This window comes from Moschus berezovskii, chromosome 12 (assembly GCF_049115385.1).
Source record: "Moschus berezovskii isolate FMDL1 chromosome 12, NW_MosBer_1.0, whole genome shotgun sequence".
In the NCBI taxonomy this organism is placed as follows: domain Eukaryota; kingdom Metazoa; phylum Chordata; class Mammalia; order Artiodactyla; family Moschidae; genus Moschus; species Moschus berezovskii.
This window is the reverse complement of record NC_142471.1, coordinates 78574463-78595084: the sequence shown is the minus strand read 5'-3', so window position 1 is coordinate 78595084 and position 20622 is coordinate 78574463. Positions and strand designations below refer to the sequence as shown.

General features: G+C 42.7%; 1 protein-coding gene across 4 annotated transcripts in view; it reads right to left on the bottom strand.

Annotated features, from left to right (window-relative positions):
• The window catches only part of ACSL5 (acyl-CoA synthetase long chain family member 5), a 57654-nt gene that overhangs the window by 16960 nt on the left and 20072 nt on the right, over positions 1 to 20622 (bottom strand). For 3 of the 4 annotated variants that reach the window (XM_055424652.2, XM_055424651.2, XM_055424653.2), the window contains exons 2-9: positions 14694 to 14878; positions 10799 to 10907; positions 5267 to 5331; positions 5036 to 5137; positions 2314 to 2413; positions 1159 to 1337; positions 361 to 393; positions 221 to 272 (exon numbers count right to left, since the gene is read on the bottom strand). In XM_055424652.2, the coding sequence (XP_055280627.1) occupies positions 221 to 272; positions 361 to 393; positions 1159 to 1337; positions 2314 to 2413; positions 5036 to 5137; positions 5267 to 5331; positions 10799 to 10907; positions 14694 to 14849 (796 nt within the window). In that variant the 5' untranslated portion in view covers positions 14850 to 14878. The remainder of the gene's footprint in view (positions 1 to 220; positions 273 to 360; positions 394 to 1158; positions 1338 to 2313; positions 2414 to 5035; positions 5138 to 5266; positions 5332 to 10798; positions 10908 to 14693; positions 14879 to 20622) is intronic. The other variant, XM_055424658.2, reaches the window with a different exon arrangement.

The following is a 20622-nucleotide window of genomic DNA, read 5'->3' as shown; positions in this document are numbered from 1 at the left end:
TCCTTCCATAGCATGTAAACTGCTCCTGGTTGTTCACTGAAATGTGTTTGCTTATGCTTGGGTTTTTCTAAGTGGGCAACCATATTTAGAAGTCTTAGATTATAAGTCCCTCAGGATACGGCTGCTTATAAAGTATATTTACCAGCCCACCAGTGGTCAGTGACTCAAGCCATGTTTTTGGCTAACTAGGGGCATCTGAGGCAACTTCCTGGGCACTGACCTGTGGTCCCACTGGTAAAGCAAATGATGCTCAGATCTTCTGGTGCAGGAGGCTGGAGGGGGAAGCATAAGGGCTTAGTCTACTGTGAGCTTTGAGAGTTGAAGATGGCAAGACTCAAGATGAGGCAGAAGAAAACTTACCACTGGTTTTCTGAAGTTCTCTTTGCCTAGATTCTGAATGAACAGAAAGCAAGCAAGAAAGACATTAGTTGAGATGGACAGTCTTAGGACAAATACAGTCCTCTTTTCCTTTTGCACGTAAACACCTCTGTGGGAATACAACCAAAATTCCAACCCAGGTCAGGCCCAGAAGCCAACATTCAGGCACAATGGAAGCCTCGGGGTAGAGTATAAGTTCTCTCTAGAATACCAACTCATGAGGGCAGATCCCAAATGTCCAAACTTCCCATCAGACTCTCAAGGTTCAGTCTTCCAGGACCATTGCTAAATCATTTTAAATAAAATGAATAATTGACATTTCAAGGCTAACTGCACATTATATTACTGTCCTGACCACTTTATGTTCTCTCATTTAACTCTTTAAATCTCCTCTGTGAAGTAGGGATGGTTTCATCTTCATATTACAGAGGGGGAAAAGATGATGTGGTGCAACTAGCCCCAGGTCACATAACTAATGGATGTGGGGCTAGAAAGTGAACCTAGGAAGCCTGGTTCCAGGATCACCTCCCTAACTACTTCTGTATTTATAAATTCTCTACTTGGAAATCTGTCTGCTGGCCACAGACCTTTGTCCCCCACTGGCAGGCTTTCTGAGTTGTCTTGGGGAAATGATTCCCATAGCTTAATAGCATGAGTGTAATTGACTCCTCCCCTGCCACCTCTGGAGAACATCAACTTGCTTTCTTGTATGGAAGCCCTGCAAGTTGCCCACAGTGTGAGACCAGCCTTCTGGCTGGCAGTTGAGCTTCAGGTCCCTACCTCAGCATCAAACAGGGATAAGATTTCAACTCCACATTTCTCCCCTCTCTTCTTCAGGTCATCCTCAAAGGGATCCATGAGGATGACCAATTTCAGGCCTGGAGTGAGGCCCTTTTCCACATTACTGATCAGGACTAATGCCTTTTGAGGTGTATCACAGATTACCGCGGCAATATCAGCTGAAAGCAGAAAGAGAGCCAGAGGTCAGCCTCCTGTGTTGCCATGCATCCAGTTTTCTTACAAAGAGGAAAAGATTTTTGAAATTGTCAGAACTATTGGATCCCTAAAGGAGATGATGTTTGTAAATCAGATTTATAATGTATAAAATCTGAAACATTCCATTGATAATAAAGTAAACTTAATTGAAACAGAAGCACTTAGTTTGCTTGCACAGTGCCAACTGTTTATAGTTTCTAGAGGAGCCACAAAATTCCTTCAGGTTAAGAATACAGACAGCATGCTTGGTCACATATGTGGTCCTGTCCATTTGTTTTGTTTGGGGGCATGGGGAGGAGGGATTAAAAGGGGAAGGAGGGGGCAAGGATTTTAGCAGGCAAGCATTTTATGATTTTTAATGGTAGCAATTGCTTTGATACTTGTTTACACAAATAGAAATTTTCTGATTAAGTCTATAGTTCCAGTGGATCTACTCACTTAATCTACCAGTTCTGTGATGGCAGGTAACATCTAGTATATCTCTTACTTGCCCATTGAACTTGAACTTGTTTCTCTAGCAATAGTCATTTTGTCTACAGACTCACCATGGACATTGGTACATGCTGGTGAACTATACTCACTTCGATTTACAAGAGTAGGAAATTAAACCAGTACTTTCATAGTGATACAGTCAATTAAGCGATCTATTCACTCACTCTATGGCATCTCTTCCAGGGTGGCCAGTGAAAACAGCTCACTGGCAAACTATATTGTCATATGACACCACCTTGAAGTATTTCATTGAAACTTCTGAGTATAGCCCTGATTCATGGGTTTTTTTGTAACTTCCCTCTCAATTATATCCTAGGTATTACAGGACAAGAGAGACTTGAGCATTTTTCTGATCACAGCATTCTAAGTCTGTTAACAAAAACCAATAATGAGGAACTACTCAGCATCAAGAAAGAACCAAGTTAAAATGTAATAGCAAAGTTTTACCCTTGTTGACGACGTATATGACAGCCTCTGCTCCCAGGGTATCATACAGGGGCACAGCTACCATGGAGTACGTGTAACAAGCGAACTCAGAGATGACCCACTGTGCGGAAAGATGTTCAATTAAGGACTAGCATATGCTTTGACGAGGAAGTGTGTTAAGTCAGTCATTTAGTGAACAAATGCTTATTTGATGGCTCTGTGTTAAAAGAAAGAATCTTTAGTTGTGGCATGTGAAATCTAGTTCCCTGACCAGGGATGGAACCCAGACTCCCAGCATTTGAAGCACAGAGTTTTAACCACAGGACCGTCAGGGAAGTCCCCGCAAATCTCTTCTTTTTTTGTGATGCTTTAGGGACTGCCGGATAAGGCAATGGCACCCCACTCCAGTACTCTTGCCTGGAAAATCCCATGGATGGGGGAGCCTGGTGGGCTGCAGTCCATGGGGTCGTGAAGAGTCGGACACAACTGAGCGCCTTTACTTTTACTTTTCACTTTCACGCATTGGAGAAGGAAATGGCAACCCACTCCAGTGTTCTTGCCTGGAGAATCCCAGGGACGGGGGAGCCTGGTGGGCTTCCGTCTATGGGGTCACACAGAGTTGGACACAACTGAAGCAATTTAGCAGCAGCAGCAGGGACTGCCATTGCTGATGCTATAAAATATAATTAAATAAAGGAGATAAGGTGGGTGCAGAGACAACTATAAAACAAAGGTAGAGGGTTATAAGTTCTATCCATAGAAGTTACAGAAAGCATTAGGGAGTCTTAAGGAAACAGAGTCACTCTCACGGGTGGATTAAGGCTATCTGGAACTACTTTGGGAAAAGTGACGGAAATTGGGCAGGGCTCTGAAGGACAGTGGAGAAGGCAATGGCAAGCCACTCCAGTACTCTTGCCTAGAAAATCCCATGGATGGAGGAGCCTGGTAGGCTGTAGTCTGTGGGGTCGCTATGGGTCAGACATGACTGAGCGACTTCACTTTCACTTTTCACTTTCACACATTGGAGAAGGAAATGGCAACCCACTCCAGTGTTCTTGCCTGGAGAATCCCAGGGATGGGGGAGCCTGGAGGGCTTCCGTCTATGGGGTCACACAGAGTTGGACACGACTGAGGTGACCCAGCAGCAGCAGCAGCAGCAGCAGCTGAAGGACAGGTAGGATTTAGTTAATGGAGATGGAGGCGGAGAAGGATGAAGGAAGTGAATGAACAAAGCAGGATTGCATGACATCACTACATACACATCAGAAAGCATAAAGAGTGACAGGAAGTGAATTGGGCTGATGGGTCAGAACCTGATAATGGTGAGTCTTAAATGTCATTATGAGCTGAATTATATCCCCCTTAAATTCGTGTCGAAGCCCTAATGCCAAGGCAATTGTTTTTGTTGACAGCGCCTTTTAAAAAGAATTAAGGCGAAATGAGATCATAAAGCTCAGCTGGTAAAGAATCCACCTGCAATACGGGAGACCCTGGGTTGGTTGAGATTCCCTGGAGAGCAGATAGGCTACCCACACCAGTATTCTTAGGCTTCCCTGGTGGCTCAGATGGTAAAGAATCCGCTCGCAATGCGGGAGACCTGGGTTTGATCCCTGGGTTGGGAAGATCCCCTGGAGGAAGACATGGCAACCCACTCCAGTATTCTTGCCTGGAGAATTCCATGAACAGAGGAGCCTGGCGGGCTACAGTCCATGGGGTCCCAAAGAGTCAGACATGATTGAGTGACTAAGCACAACACAGAGCTCATAAGGATGGGACCCTGATCCAATATAACTACTGTCCTTACAAGAAGAGGAAGACACACTGAGATGGCAGAGAAAAAGTCAAGTGAGGACACAGCAAGAAGCAGCTGTCTACAAGCCAAGAAGAGAGGCCTCAGGAGAAACCACACCTGCTGACACCTTGATCTTCAGCTGGAGGTCTTGAACAGACTCCAGGACTGTGAGAAAATTAATTTCTGTTGTTTAAGCCACCAGTCTATGATATTATTTTTTTTATGGCAGCTGTAATAGACTAAGATACCAGGTTTGGTGTTAAGTTCTGAACTAGAGTCAAGGATATCTCTGAGGCTGGGTTAAGGGAAGATGAAGTATACAGATGCACCCAGAAGTGCAGCCAGGCCTGCCCCCACCTTAGATTTTCAGTTAAACAACTGGCGTGGGTAAGCATATGTCATGCAACTATTCCAAAACACACAAAGGTTTTTCTCTGAGGATATTGGGTCGAATGACTTCACCTGAACTTGGAACTAAGCTTAATTCCAATCATTGTAATGTCTAAAATCTGCTTTCAACTCACTGTGGAAAGATGGCTACAGCTGGTCTCAAGGAGAAGTGGATGCCTTGGATACTAGTTCAGGGACAATGTGCAAGTTCCAATTCTAATACCAATTCATCCCTTTCCACGTCATTCTCAAGCTCTTATTTGCCAGTCCCCTCACATTTTCCTTATTTTTTTCATATGACAGACTGGCTTAAAATGACACATAACTGGAAACACATGAGAGAAGCCCAGTCACCTGGCAAATAGCACCAGACCTTCAACCAGGATTAAAGAGGCCCTGTACTATAACTCTTTCAACTGGAGCAATATTTAAAGAGTCTGAGGTCTTTAAACAGCTTTCATAAGTCTTCATCAAGCATCAGAGTGCTGGATTTGGGGTAGGGTTTTAAGTCTTTAGACTTGGCCCTGACTCATTTCTTTTCGTTAATTTCAACACAGTTACCTCTGGTCTATTCTGAGCAAAGATGCCAACAAAGCTCTCTTGTGATGGTTTGTATCCTTTATGCAAGAGACAGGAGCCCAGGTACTCTGCTCGATCAGACACCTACAAAAGTGAGAGGGAGAGAGAGAGAGAGAAAAAAAAAAAAAAGCAATCAAGACTCCAGAGAGAACAAATTAGCTCAGGATACCACATAAGCAAAAGAACTTATCCAAAATCATGGACCTGACTTACCTGTTTGTAGGACAGCCATCTGTAGGGCTGGTTTGGTTTTCTATATCCCAAGCAAGGCCCATTGTCTAAAAAACATAATATTAAGAGAAAATCAGCTCCAGTTGCAAATTCTTTGGACCGGAGAAAGTAAAACAAGGTTTGGAAGAGACAAGACACAAACGATAAATCCAGTAAGGATGCAAGCTTCTCTTACGTGCCAAGGAAATGCAAAAGTGTTAAGTACTCAGTTCTCAAAGACAGAGTCTTGGAAACTACATCTGCAACATTTAGGAAATGCTAAAAAACAGGGGTGGTTCCATGTTGGAATATGTGACCTCCATGGTAACAGGCATTTGGGGAAAGCCGTGAATATGGACTAGCCCACATGACGTGAACAAGCAAAAACCTATAAGTGAACACAAATAGCCTGTATTGGGTAATCTTGGACTGAGCTTCCCTACAATAAAAAAGGGGCTTGGCGCCACTCCAGTATTCTTGCCTAGAGAATTCCTTGGACAGAGAAGACTGGCGGGCTATAGTCCACAGGGTCACAAAGAGTCAAACATGATTGAAGCGATTTAGCATACATGCACAGTAGAAAAATGTGCTCATAAAAATTTAGACAAAAAATCAAAATACAAGTCATCAATAATCTCATCACATAAAAACCATTATCAAGACTGATATTAAGTATTTTCTTTGATACTTCCTTTGATAGTTTCAAGGTTATATTCATTCCACATATATATTTTGGTATCCTGCATTCTTGCCCCATTTTATACAAATATTCCCCTGTTATTATTTCTTCTCTATAGCGATTTTAATGGCCTTATTATGGCCAAGTAATGAAGGATTCTAGTGAATAGCTGAATTGATCTCATTTTGGGCATGGAGATTGTTTCCAAAATTGACACCTCAAATAATGCTACGATACATATTTTCAAATTGGTCATTTCAAAGTTAGAACATTTTCTTAGAGTATTTTAAATGAAATAACTGGGTTGGAAAGGGTGGCTGGAGCTGGGGGTGAGGACAGTTGGTTAGAAAGCTCAGGGTTTGTTTTTTTTTAACTTTTTATTTTGTAGTGGGGTACAACCGATTAACAATGTTGTGATGCTTTAGGTGAACAGCGAAGGGACTCGTTTCACATATATACTCCTATCCATCCTCCCCCAAACTCACCTCTCATCCAAGCTGCCACATGACATTGAGCAGAGTTCCACATTAGACAGCTCAGGTTTTTGATACCCAGCACCACATTGCTTGGTGAATCAGTTGGGACAATTTGTCTTTTCTCCCACCAGCAAAGATCAAGTCATAGACACTAAATAGTCACTTTTTAATATGTCTTCTGGTTTAACAGATTTTAAAAGTTATTACTTGAGTCTAAGCTTCTTTCACAGCTATTAAAATGGGACCTTTCCCTTTATCTGTTAAGCTTCATTTACTCATCATGAATCAGTTGGTAATGTACTTTATATGAGAGTGTCTTCTGAGACACTGAAACTCATAAAGAATTATGAGAATACATGAGTATACACAGGAGCACTCGTGTATACACGCATGTACATTAGCCTTGAATATTTTTACAACTGTGTCTCACATTTGACAATAGAAGAATTAAACTTCTGAAAAGCGAAACTATTCTGCCTTATTTAAAATTACAGTAAGTCTGGGAACATCCACTTACTAAATAGTCGTTTCAGCCACAGAAGTCACAGAAGCTATGGTACTTACAAGGCTAAGGAAAACCCCTAACTGGCTGAGAAACCCCCATCTCTAAGCCAGAATAAAACTGAGTTATAAATAGGAGCACAGAAGGGAAGGAAGTTTTACATAGAGGATCTAGCCAAATTGCTGAGGGGAGTTCAGTTCTAGCCAAAAGGAAGCAAAGAGAAGGTTATTAGGAATTCAGAGGCAAATGTGAACTTCCAGACTAAGTGACAGAGGAGAAAGAAAAGAAAGCAGGAAAGAGATAGCCACATTGTCTAAAGAGATTTTTTTTCTTTTTAATGAACATGGAGACTATTCACAGGAAACATTAGAGCTTTTTCCTTCTGCTGAAGCAGCTGCATGAATGCTCAAGAAGTCAAGTCTCAATCTGAGATGTTCCTTGAAGTCAGGCAAGTCCTGCTTTAGGGGGTCACAGCCCCTGCTCCAGCCTAGAGTGCGTGCCATTGGTGCTCTACCGATGGAGACTGGTTTGTACTAACATGAACCCCCAGCAATACGTACCTCTTATGGTCCCTATCTTACTCTGTGCTGCCACATTAACTCATTGGGTCTTCCCAATAACTATCATTATCACCATGGAAACAAGAATCATGAACTTGAACAACTTAAAGCTCACTCAGTAAGTGGCAGAGCTGATAAAGGTGAGAGAAACTCTATTGCATCTCCTTATCACTTCCCTATGGATGAAAATACTAGCAGAGGCCCATGGTCAAGGAATAAGTCAAACAATTGTCCCAAGGGGGCACCAACTGGGGTTTCGTTAAACTCTGTGCCCTAATCAGCTTATGTTTGATTAGCCAAAGCCCTGACTAGGCAATAGCCTAGCCTTTGATAAATTTAATCAACTTAGATCTTCTGTTCTAAGACATGGCCATCTATAAAGAATCCATCCATTAACAACTCAGCAAAATTGGGGCCCTAAGCTAGGTAGAGTTGAAACTTCGGCACACAAAGCCCTTGGAAAGCTGTTTAAAATTCATATTTGGAGGAGAAGGGGGCGACAGAGGATGAGGTGGTTGGATGGTATCACCAACTCAGTGTACATGAATCTGAGCCAACTCTGGGAGATAGTGAAGGACAGAGAAGCCTGAGGTACTGCAGTCCATGGGGTTGTAAAAAGTTGAACAGAACTTAGTGACTGAACAGCAACTATCTGGAACTCTAATTCAGTAAAACACAGTGGAGCCAGAGGATCTATATTTTAAACACTGTCTGCAGGTAATTCTCCGCAGAGGAGGGCATGGCAACCCACTCCAGTATTCTTGCCTGAAGAATCCCTGGAGAGAGGAGCCTGGCGGGCTACATTCCATAGGGTCACACAGAATCAGACACACCTGAAGGAACTCAGCACACATGCATGCAAGTGATTCTCAACACGGACCATCTCCTGGGTAGGGATTAAAGATAGAGGTTGTGTGTGTTTGTGTCAAGTTGCTTCAGTTGTTTCCAATTCTTTCCAACCCTGTGGACCATAGCCTGCCAGGCTTCTCTGTCCATGGAAATTTTCCAGGCAAGAATATTGGAGTGGGTTGCCATGCCCTCCTCCAGGGGATCTTCCCAACCCAGGGATCAAACCCATGTCTCTTAAGTCTCTTGCATTGACGGGTGTGTTCTTGACCACTAGAGCCACCTGGGAACCCTATAAAGATAGAGGCTAGGGCTGATGTATTCCATCCCAGTTGTAAGCAGATGTGTCATTTTTCTATGGAAATAGGCTGGATTTTTCATGCCTACTTACATGAGAAGCCAATTTATCTGTTTAGTTTTAATTTAACACTGAAAAAAATTTCTAAATGATGGTGTCCTATGTGCCACATATTGTGCGCTGAATGACTTGTATCTAGTTCCAATAACAATCCATGCTCAGTGAAGGAAACTTCAAAGTGGAAAGTCCCAAAGGAAAGTCTATTGTATTAGCTATATACTGTCTTAAGTCGCCAAATAAGTAACTGGTTGGTTTGTTTTTGTTTGTTCTGTGGATGGAAATCTAAATCAGTACTGAAGTGGAGCCAGAAATACCAAGTACAGTCCATTCTGGAACCTTCAGATAGAAGCTTTCTTTACAATAAACCTTATCTTGAGGATCAATAACTTTTACAAAACACTTAAGAGTTGACGTAAAATAAAATAATCTAGACAGAGACTTAGATTTCAGTATCAGCATCAACATTTTCCAGTTCTGTCACTTTCAAAATATTCCTGGACCTCTGAGTCTCTATTTCCTCACTTTAAAAAATGCGGTTGGACTTTCCTGTTGGTCCAGTGGTTAAGAATCCACCTGGCAATGCAGGGGACACAGGTTTGATCCCCGGTCCAGGAAGATACCACATGCCTAGTGACAACTAAGCCGAGGCACCACAACTACTCAGCCTGCATGCTGTAAGTCCCTGCTGCACAACGAGAGGAGCCACTGCAACGAGAAGCCTGCACACCACAACAGAAAGTAACCCTCTCTCGCGGCAACTGGAGAAAGCCCATGAGCATCAGTGAAGACCAAGCACAGTCATAAATAAATAAAAAATGTAAATGGGGGTGTATAACAACTAATCCCTGTGGTGTAAGAAAATAAGTAGATGCTATCCATGTAGTCGGAGAAGGCAATGGCAAGCCACTCCAGTACTCTTGCCTAGAAAATCCCATGGATGGAGGAGCCTGATAGGCTGCAGTCCGTGGGGTCGCTAGGGGTCGGACACGACTGAGTGACTTCACTTTCACACATTGGAGAAGGAAATGGCAACCCACTCCAGTGTTCTTGCCTGGAGAATCCCAGGGAAGGGGGAGCCTGGTGGGCTTCCGTCTATGGGGTCACGCAGAGTCGGACACGACTGAAGTGACTTAGCAGCAGCATCCATGTAGTATTATAGTTCGTACTCAAAAACAATTGGCTATTAAATATTGTCATAGTCATAGTTAAAAGGCAGAAGGGAAGTGGAGGAAGAAAAGTCACATAGCAAACCTCTGCCTGGACAGAAGATCACCTTAGAGAAAAAAAGTTATAGGGAGAGTGGGACTTCCCTGGTGGTCCAGTGGCTAAGATACTGAGCTTCCAAAGCAGGGGGCCTGGGTTTGATCCCTGGTCAGAGAATTAGATCCCACATGCCATAACTAAGACCTGATGCAGCCAAATAAATAAATAAACATTTAAAAAAATTATAGGGAGAGTTATAAGCCCGTTGATTTTGAAAGGAAGCTAGTATACCCAGCATTGTGTTCAATGATATCAGATAGAAGTACTGATCCTTGATGTACTTCTTTCATTCATTGGAAATGAACCTACCAAAGGTCATGGGATAATGCTTCTAGGAAAGTCCAAAAGACAGTTACCTTCTGTGATACTAAGAACAGCATCAAGGGCCAGTAGTACGATACTAGGGGCAAGGGCAAGGTAAAAAGTCAGGAGGCCTGAATGCTAATTCTGGCTCAGATTCTACAATGCAGGGAACTACATTTATGAAGCACATCTTCCTAAACAAATGTACTGGTTAATTAACCAAAATATTTTCCTACCGTTAACTCTTTAACAACGACTTGGCCAGGAAGTTCTCCTTGTATTAAATGAGAACCAGATTCAGAGAGGCAAAGTGGTTGTGCAGTCACACAGCTGGCAATAGAAGGATTGGGTTTCAAGCCCAAGTCTGTCCTGCTACACAGCTTCCAGCACCCACCCAGATCCTCTGTTCATGTCCCCACCATACTGTATTTTTAATTCTTCTTGGACCACCACATTTAAACAAAGTTTTAGAAGTGAGACAGGGAAGGAGAGGTAGGGAACAAGAGCCCACCTTGGTCTTACAGGCCAGGGGAAACAGCCAGGCTTACCAGACACAGCAAGTCCTCTTTGGAAGATTTCATATATCGTCTTTGCGTCTGAGAAGAAGTAGCGTATTAGGTCATTGTCCTTCTGGCAAATACCTCTCCGTGCTCCTCCCTAAGACAGAAGACCGAGTTTAGGTCAAGCCTGAGTCTTTCCCCACCCTTTCCAAACCTGTATGGATTGAATTGAAAAGAACATAAATAATGACTACTGAGGTCACACTGATGACCCTTTTAGTATTCAATCAATCAATTTTTTCAAGTCTCAAAATTGTGGTATCTTCATATCAGAGAAACCCAGAGATGTTATGTTTTTGGTAATTTCCCTCCACCTCCCTAGGTATATGCATAGGCACTCACTCACTCACACACACACACACATACCCACACCCACACCCACAGGAGAGACAATATTATAGTTATGTGCTGTGCTGGGCTTGGAGAAGGCAATGGCACCACACTCCAGTACTCTTGCCTGGAGAATCCCATGGACGGAGGAGCCTGGTAGGCTACAGTCCATGGGGTCGCTGAGAGTCGGACACGACTGAGCGACTTCACTTTCACTTTTCACTTTCATACCTTGGAGAAGAAAATGGCAACCCACTCCAGTGTTCTTTCCTGGAAGATCCCAGGGACAGAGGAACCTGTTGGGCTGTTGTCTATGGGGTCACACAGAGTCGGACACGACTAACGTGACTTAGCAGCAGCAGCAGCAGCTGTGCTGGGCTTAATTGCTAAGTTGTGTCCAACTCTTTGTGACCCCATGGACTATAGCCCGCCAGGCTCCTCTGTCCATGGAATTCTCCAGGCAAGAATACTGAAGTGGGTTGCCATGCCCTCCTCTAGGGAATCCTCCCAACCTAGGGATTGAACTCAGGTCTCCTGAACTGCAGGCAGATTCTTTGCTATCTGAGCCACCAGGGAAGCCTTGTTATAAAAAATCATCTTAAGTTTAAACCTCTATCAAACGCATACTATGTTCAAGGCAATGGGCAAATATTGTAGATACAAAGTGAGTTAAGACAAAAGTACTGCCTGTGAAAGTGAAAGCACTCAGACTGGTCTGACTCTGCAACCCCGTGGACTATACAGTTCATGGAATTCTCCAGCCCAGAATACTGGAGTGGATAGACTTTCCCTTCTCCAGGGGATCTGCCCATGAGCGCCACATAAATGAGAGTTTTGGGAGCTGGGGTAGGGCAAGAAGGGGAAAAGGTGCAAATATAACACCGTGATGTACACACTGTAATAACAACATATGTTTTGGGAGATGAATGACCAGTCCTGAATCAAATAGAAAGGCTACAGAGAAGAAATAATATTTCAATAGAGACTCTGAAGACAGTAAGCATTTACCAAGAATATGTGGTTTCATAGAATGGAAGGAGAGGAGAATAATTCAGAGTGAAGGAATAGCCTGAATAAAGATGCAGAGGAAGCAACAAGGGTTTACTGGGTATTACACCCAATATCTTGTAATAACCTATGATAGAATATCATCTGCAAAAAAAAAAAAAAATCACTATGTTGTTCACCTGAAACGAATGCAGTATTGTAAACCAACTATGCTTCAACTTAATAAAAAGAAGGCACAAAAACACATGGCAGATTCTGGTGGGCAGCTCAGGAACAGGGTATTTGAGAATGAGGACATAGCTAGGGATATGTCTAGAAACGTCATCTGGAACTTTAGGATCCAGTCCTGATCTAGATATCCTGGAGTTGCTGTAGGAGCTAGAGGTATGGTTCAACCCTCATGAAAGTTAGAGAAGCCTTACCATCAATTAAATAGGCATTCAAAACTGTAAGTTACTACCAAAATAGTGGCTATAAAAGTCCAAGATAACCCATGAGACTCTAACAAAAGATATGACTTCATCTGGAACATCAGGGAAGATTTCCATCAGATGTCACATTAAGTCAAGACATCAAAAACAAAGTTCTATTTCTAGGAAAGAAAGACGGGGTCTTGCTGTCTACTTACAGAGACAGCATTGAGGAAGAATGAAAGATGATTCAACCTTTGGCAACTAGGTAAGAAGAGATGCATTTAACTGAGATAGAGCAGGAGGGGAAGCAGGAAAGGGTGCAGGTGTGCATGTAAAAGTGTGTGTGTGTGTGTGTGTGTGTGTGTGTGTGTGTGTGTGTGTATACACGTCAGTATGTAAGGGAGAAGACATGCAATAAAGAGATGTGTGGAGCCTGAGGTACTCAAGTGTCACTGAGATGGACTGGAACTAAAAAGAGAGGTCAGATTTGGGTGTCTTTCAGGTACATATTCATATCATATTAGAGGGAGGTTTTCTCAAAAACCGTGAGGATTGAAAGCAGGGATTGGCAGACTATAACTGGGGCCAAACATGGCTAGCCAGTTTTTAAATAAAGTTTTATTGGAACACAGTCCTGCCCTCATTTACATATTTCTTGGTGCTTTCCCACTGTGACAGCAGAGTTGAATAGTTGCAACACAACCCATGCGGTCTGCAAAGCCTAAACTCTTCACCATCTGGCCTTCACAGTACAAGTTTGCCAACCCTTGCATCAGAGGAATCAAAAGATGGTGAGATTGAAACTCTAGGATAAGGAGAGGAAAGAATCTAAGTGACAAAGAAAGGCTATCTTGGAATTAGGAAGAAATCTCACTGAAGGATATGATGAAATGCAAAGGAAAAAGTTTTAAGAAGGAAGTGTCAAGTCAATTGGGAGGAAGAATCATTGAATTTATTTTTTTAATTTATTCTTTACTAAAGTATACTTGGTTTACAATGTAGTGTTAATTTCTGATGCACAGCAAAATGACTCAGTTATACACATATATACATTCTTTTTTATATTCTTTTCCACTATGGTTTATGCCAGAATGTTGAATATAGTTCCCTGTACTGTACAGTAGCACCTTGTTGTGAATCACTAAATTTAGAACTTAGATTACAAGTGATGCAGAGAAGTCTGAGGGGATGGTAGTGATAAAAGTCAGACCTCAGTGGGTTGAAGTTCACGAGGGGAAATCAACAGCCTGCTCTTAAAGACTCAGGGGAAACGGACGATTGAAAAGATATGGCAGCCTGAAGTACCGGGATTATAGGGACAGGAAGATGCTGATGAAAATCTTCCAAATAAAAGAGAGGGTGGTGGAGAATGGAGGCAACTTGAAGTCAGATTCCCAACTAGAAGCACAGAGCTTGTAACAAGATCAGAAAGGGTTAGCTTTAATGCTTTCTTCTCTGAAAAGGGTTGAAGATGGAAAATCATGAGAGAAAATTCGTGGCGCTCTCCCTTAGTTCAGAGATATAGGAAGTGGAATGATTTGCTAAAATGTCAAAGAATTGAGGGGAGAAGCGCCGTTCAATGTCTGTCAGTTTTAAGAGAGACTATTATCTCAAAGCTGGAATTGAATTCAATAACTTTTTTTTGCCATTCTTAGACATGGTATTTCTCAATGAAAATGTTCTTCTGTCTGCAGAGTACTGACTCTATCATCTAGATCGTGGGTCAGCAACGTGTTCCCTCAAAGGTCTAGAGAGTAAATACTTTAGGCTTTGTGGAACACATATGATCTAGCCCTTTCTTTTATTCTTTTTACATATCCTTTGAAAAATATGAAGAATGTTCTTAGCTTGCTCACACAGATAAAGGTGGATTTTGTCTGCAGGCTATAGTTTGCAATCCCACATCTAGATTTTTGGCATCATAAAACCAATAAAATCTGTGATTTCATTACAAACAAAAATGTACCATTACTAGAACTTTCAACCTGTAGATTTTCTGTTGATTTTTGATAATCAAAAAGGCTAACTTTCCCACACTTCTCCTAGTCTCCTTTCCCACCTCTCCTAAGGTCTTGAATTACAGTTTGTGTTCCATGAAGGCTGACAAACTGCGAAGGTAATTGGCATGTTACCTCAATTCCCACCGACTGCTTGTTCAGATCAACATGAGGCAAGGAGGGCTGAGGTCTGTTAACCAACCACAGGAAGATGGCAGCTCCGAAGGTCAGGATGAAGATCAGTGCCGGGGTTGGAAGTGGGGAAAACAAGAAGTTAAAGATAAAAAGCATCTTTATGAATAGCAGCAGGAAATTCAGGCCTGTGGGAAAAAAAAAAAGGAAAGAAAAAGAGGAAATTGCCGTATCTTTTTTTTGCTCAAACAGCTCTCTAAACTTACAGAAGTTACACACACACACACACACACACACACACACAGAGCTTCTAACCCTCCAAATAGCCATGGTTAACCACTCTAGCAGCTGAATTCCTCCCACTGTTTACCCTAGCGATGTCGGAAATACTAGAATACGTTCTCCACCCTGGCTACTTGACTGTCCTCCCACAAGTGGGAAAGGATCAAAGGAAAGAAGTTAATCATTTCCCAGACAATTTTGAGAAATGACTACCATTTTATTTTTTGGTTCACAAAGCCTAGAAGAAGCCCTCTGAATACAACATAAACTGGTAGTCAGAGGAGGGGGCTCCAGAGAGCTTTCCCACCCAGGCAGATGGAGGGTCATGAAGGACTTTTACGACTGCATCTCCCTAGTATCAGCCAAACAGAAGATGAAACCTCTGGAGAGGTGACACCACTCATCTTAGAAATCACGTGTTCTCCTGTGAAGGACATTTCTTGCTGGCCTAGATATGCCTTTCTCATTGCTTTCTTTTCTGAGCCATAAACCTATATGCAGGTCAGGAAGCAACAGTCAGAACTGGACATGGAACATCAGACTGGTTCCAAATAGGAAAAGGAGTACGTCAAGGCTGTATATTGTCACCCTGCTTATTTAACTTCTATGCAGAGTACATCATGAGGAATGTTGGGCTGGAAGAAGCACAAGCTGGAATCAAGATTGCTGGGAGAAATATCAATAACCTCAGATATGCAGATGACACCACCCTTATGGCAGAAAGTGAAGAGGAACTAAAGAGCCTCATGATGAAAGTGAAAGAGGAGAGTGAAAAAAGTTGACTTAAAGCTCAACATTCAGAAAACTAAGATCATGGCATCTGGTCCCATCACTTCATGGCAAATAGATGGGGAAACAGTGGAAACAGTGTCAGACTTTATTTTTTTGGGCTCCAAAATCACTGTAGATGGTGATTGCAACCATGAAATTAAAAGACTCTTACTCCTTGGAAGGAAAGTTATGACCAACCTAGATAGCATATTAAAAAGCAGAGACATTACTTTGCCAACAAAGGTCCATCTAGTCAAGGCTATGGTTTTTCCCATGGTCATGTATGGATGTGAGAGTTGGACTGTGAACAAAGCTGATCACTGAAAAATTGATGCTTTTGAACTGTGGTGCTGGAGAAGACTCTTGAGAGTCCCTTGGACTGCAAGGAGATCCAACCAGTCCATTCTAAAGGAGATCAGGCCTGGGTGTTCATTGGAAGGACTGATGCTAAAGCTGAAACTCCAATCCTTTGGCCACCTCATGTGAAGAGTTGACTCACTGGAAAAGACTCTGATGCTGGGAGGGTTAGGGGCAGGAGGAGACAGGGACAACAGAGAATGAAATGGCTGGATGGCATCACCGACTCAATGGACGTGAGTTTGAGTGAACTCTGGGAGTTGGTGATGGACAGGGAGGCCTGGCGTGCTGTGATTCATGGGGTCGCAGAGAGTCAGACACGATTGAGCGACTGAACTGAACTGAGGAGGGTCTCAGAGATCAAAAGCATGACAACTTGTAGGGTCCAAAGTCCTCTTTGTCCTGGGAACCTGGAGGAATCATTTTTATCAGAGACAACTTTAGCCAGGTCTGCAAAAATGTTGCTGGAGAATGGGCATGACACACGGTAGCTGGCAGGCATTGAAGATTTAAGCCAGGAAGAGATTTCTAGGAACCAAAAGAAACAAAGTCTTCCCTTTACAACTCAACTTTACTTGTAGCTTGCAGACAACTTTAGCGTCAAACTACTCTAAAAGGAGGCATTAACATTTGGGTAGATCCTAGGACCTTACTCTCACTGACATCATCTCTTCCAGGTCTTGCCTAACTTTCAGACTTGATTAGGACAATAATAGAAGCAAACATATGAGCACCAACTGTATGTCAGGCACCAAGCTGGGTGGTTTGCGTGGATTATCTAATTTATTTCAAACAATATCACAAAGTCACATTTTTCAGATAAGAAAATAGAAACTCCTGGAAAAGGAAAGTGACTTGTCCAAGGTCATTCACCATTTCCCACTGCTGCCTCCTCATTAAAATTGACAAAACCACAACTCATTTCCTCCTTACAGAGTCTAGCCATAGAGTTCAAGGAGGCTGAACTCATCCGGCACCTTGTGAGTCACAGCAAAGGCTGTTCAGATGTTGCATGTGTTTCTCCAGTAGTCATGGATGGATGGGTGAGTTGGACCATAAAGAAGGTTGAACACTGAAGAACTGATGTTCTCAAACTGTGGTACTGGAGAAGACTCTTGAGAGTCCCTTGGACAGCAAGATCAAACCAGTCAATCCTAAAGGAAATCAATCCTGAATATTCACTGAAAGGACTGATGTTGAAGCTCTAATACTTTGGCCACCTAATGCGATGAGCCGACTCACTGGAAAAGACCTTGATGTTGGAAAAGATTGAGGGCAGGAGGAGACGAGGGCGACAGAGGATGAGATGGTTGGATGGCATCGCTGGCTCAATGAACATGAGTTTGAGCAAACTCTGGGATATAGGGAAGAACAGGGAAGCCTGGGGTGCTGCAGTCCATGGGGTTGCAAAGAGTTGGACACAACTGAGTGACTGAACAACAAAAATTTACTGTAATGCCCTACAGAACAATATCTCAAGAGACAAGAGCCCACATTCCTACTCAAAATCAAGAGAGTGAATAAAGTCCAACAAGAGCTTTATCAGATTAAACTCAGTCACCATTTGAGCTTTGAGGCAGCTGCCACTAGCAGGCATCTGGAAATTTCTCCATTAAGAAAAACCGTTCAGCCCACTCTCACAAAGGCTTTTATAAAGCCTAGAAATTTTGTGTGGGAGCAGGAACAGTCACAAGAAACCCTGAGTCACTTTTCATCATTTTTTTCTGCCTCTAATTGGTTATTACTTGAATTTGCAGTCGTCCCTTGCCATTGTATGGAGGAAAATTGAACTTCCAGAGCCTGAGATGACTGTCCCAACTCTGGTTTCTTCCACGTTGTGTTTAGGTGGAAAAAAAAAAAATAAAGAAGCTTAAAAATAAAAGCCAGATCCCACAGGTGGTAGGTTATCTAACAACAGGTGCTGTTCTCACAATCTGCCAGGATTCTGAGAGCTGGGGTTTTTGGAATCTGGTATTACCCAGGCTTGTATGATGAAGCGGCAGTCCAAGAGGCAAAACTAATTCAAGAGGCAGCCATGAGGGCCACTGTCTCTTCAAAGGCTGGCCACCCGAGCCAGGCTGAGAAGGGGGGTCGCCCCAGGGAAAACTGCAAAATGCACAGGAAGGTAGCAGTGCCGCAGTGAGGAGAAACCTGGTTTGGTTCACCATCTCTGCCCACCGGCAACCTCTCCCCACCACAGCCTGGGTTCTGCCGCCAGTCTGGTGGTATCTTAGGCTCTGGGGTTCTGCCTTCTGCCCTCATCCCACCCTCAAATAAGGGATTTTTTACCTGCACCCCCTTCTTGGCCTCAAGAACAAGTTGTTGCCCTTTGGACATTTCCTCTCTTCTTACGCAAGGCAGATTTATGTCTTAATGGGAGATTTAAAGGGAGAGTTTGTAAACAAAGTTTTCAAAAGAGGATTAAAGGTGAAATGTGTCCAGGTGGCATGGGGAAGAGGGGGGTGAACTTTGAGAGAAAGAGCCCTTGGCCAGTCTATCGGTGGCACTCACTGTCCACGCAGGCTGATTCTGACCATGTAGTAATGTGAGCCCAGGGTCACCGGAAGGTCAGATTTTTTTTCTCTAGAAAACCTGGAACACTGGATCTTTATGAAAGCTCAATTTTAACTTCTGGTTTAATGAATAAAGGTCTGGCATGGGATAAATGAAAACGTAAGTGGGGACTTCCCTGGTGGTCCAGTGGTTAAGAATCCACCTTCCAACGTAGGGGACGTGGGTTTGACCCCTAGTGGGGGAACTAAGATCCCACCTGCCGCAGGGCAACTACTGAGCCTGAGTGCTCTGAAGCCCATGCGCCAGAACTAGAGAAGCCCACATGACGCAGCCAAGACCCAACACAGCCAAATTAAATATATGAACAAATATTTTAAAAAAGGAGGGGGTGTTGGGGGGAGAATGGACACATGTATATGTATGGAGGGAAAATACATACACATTGGGTTTAATCTGAATCATGATCTACCAATTCTTGAGCCCTCATTTTAGACATCAGTTCAGTTCAATTCAGTTCAGTCGCTCAGTCGTGTCCGACTCTCTGCGACCCCATGAATCACAGCACGCCAGGCCTCCCTGTCCATCACCAATTCCCGGAGTTCACTCAAACTCATGTCCATCGAGTCAGTGATACCATCCAGCCATTTCATTCTCTGTCGTCCCCTTCTCCTCCTGCCCCCAATCCCTCCCAGCATCAGAGTCTTTTCCAGTGAGTCAACTCATCGCATGAGGTGGCCAAAGTATTGGAGTTTCAGCTTTAGCATCAGTCCTTCCAATGAACACCCAGGATTGATCTCCTTTAGAATGGACTGGTTGGATCTCCTTGAAGTTCAAGGGACTCTCAAGAGTCTTCTCCAACACCACAGTTCAAAAGAATCAATTCTTTGGCGCTCAGCTTTCTTCACAGTCCAACTCTCACATCCATACATAACCACTGGAAAAACCATAGCCTTGACTAGACGTACTCCTGTCCTATTGACCATAAATGGGATGAGCTTGACCACTTCACTACCTCGTCTACACTGGCAAGAGGCTTTGTTTGCAGTAAACACTGAAGGATGAATCTATTTCATTAGCTGAAATAGCTTACTCACTTTGTTTGCTATTGCCGCTCAGGTATCCACACAGGCTATACACAGAATTTCAATTCCTTTCTCTCTGGCTCCCATAATTTTTTAAATGGAGGTAAAATTCACATAACATAAAATAAACCAGCTTTAAAATGGACAATTTAGTAGCATTCAATACATTCACAGGATTGTGTAACCACCATCTCTAGTTATTTCCGAAACATTTTCATCACTGCAAACAGCAGAAACCATGCACCCATTAAACTGTCACTCTTGTTCTCTCCTCCCCCCACCCTTGGCAACCACTAATTTACTTTCTGTTTCTGTGAATTGGGTTAGCCAAGAAGTTCCTTTGGGTTTTCCAGCAAGGTGTTATGGAAAAACCCAAACAAACTTTTTGGCCAACTCAATATTTACTGATTTTGAATATTTCATCTAAGTGAAATCAGATAGTATGTGACCCTTTGTGTCTAACTTCTTTCACTTAATATTTTTAAGGTTTACCCATGTTTACGGTTTTGCATGTATTAGTATTATATTTCATTCCTTCTTATGGCTGAATAACATTCCAATGTATGGATAGGCCATATTTTGCTACCTCATTCATCAGCTGATAGATATTTGGGTTGCTTCCACCATTTGGATAAGGTAAATAGTGCTATGACGTGTATATACATTTTGTGTGAATATCTATTTTCAATTCTTTGGGGGTAAATATGTAGTAGTGGAATTGCTGGTTCACATGGTAATTTTATGTTTAACTTTTTGAAGAATCATCAAACTGTTTTCCATAGTAGCTGTATCATTTTTTATATTCTAACCAGCTTTTTACATCCTGACCAACTTTTGCTATTCTCTGTCTTTTTAATAATAGCCATTTTAATGGGTGTGAAATGACATCTCACTTTGGTTTTGATTTGCAGTTCCCTTATGACTAA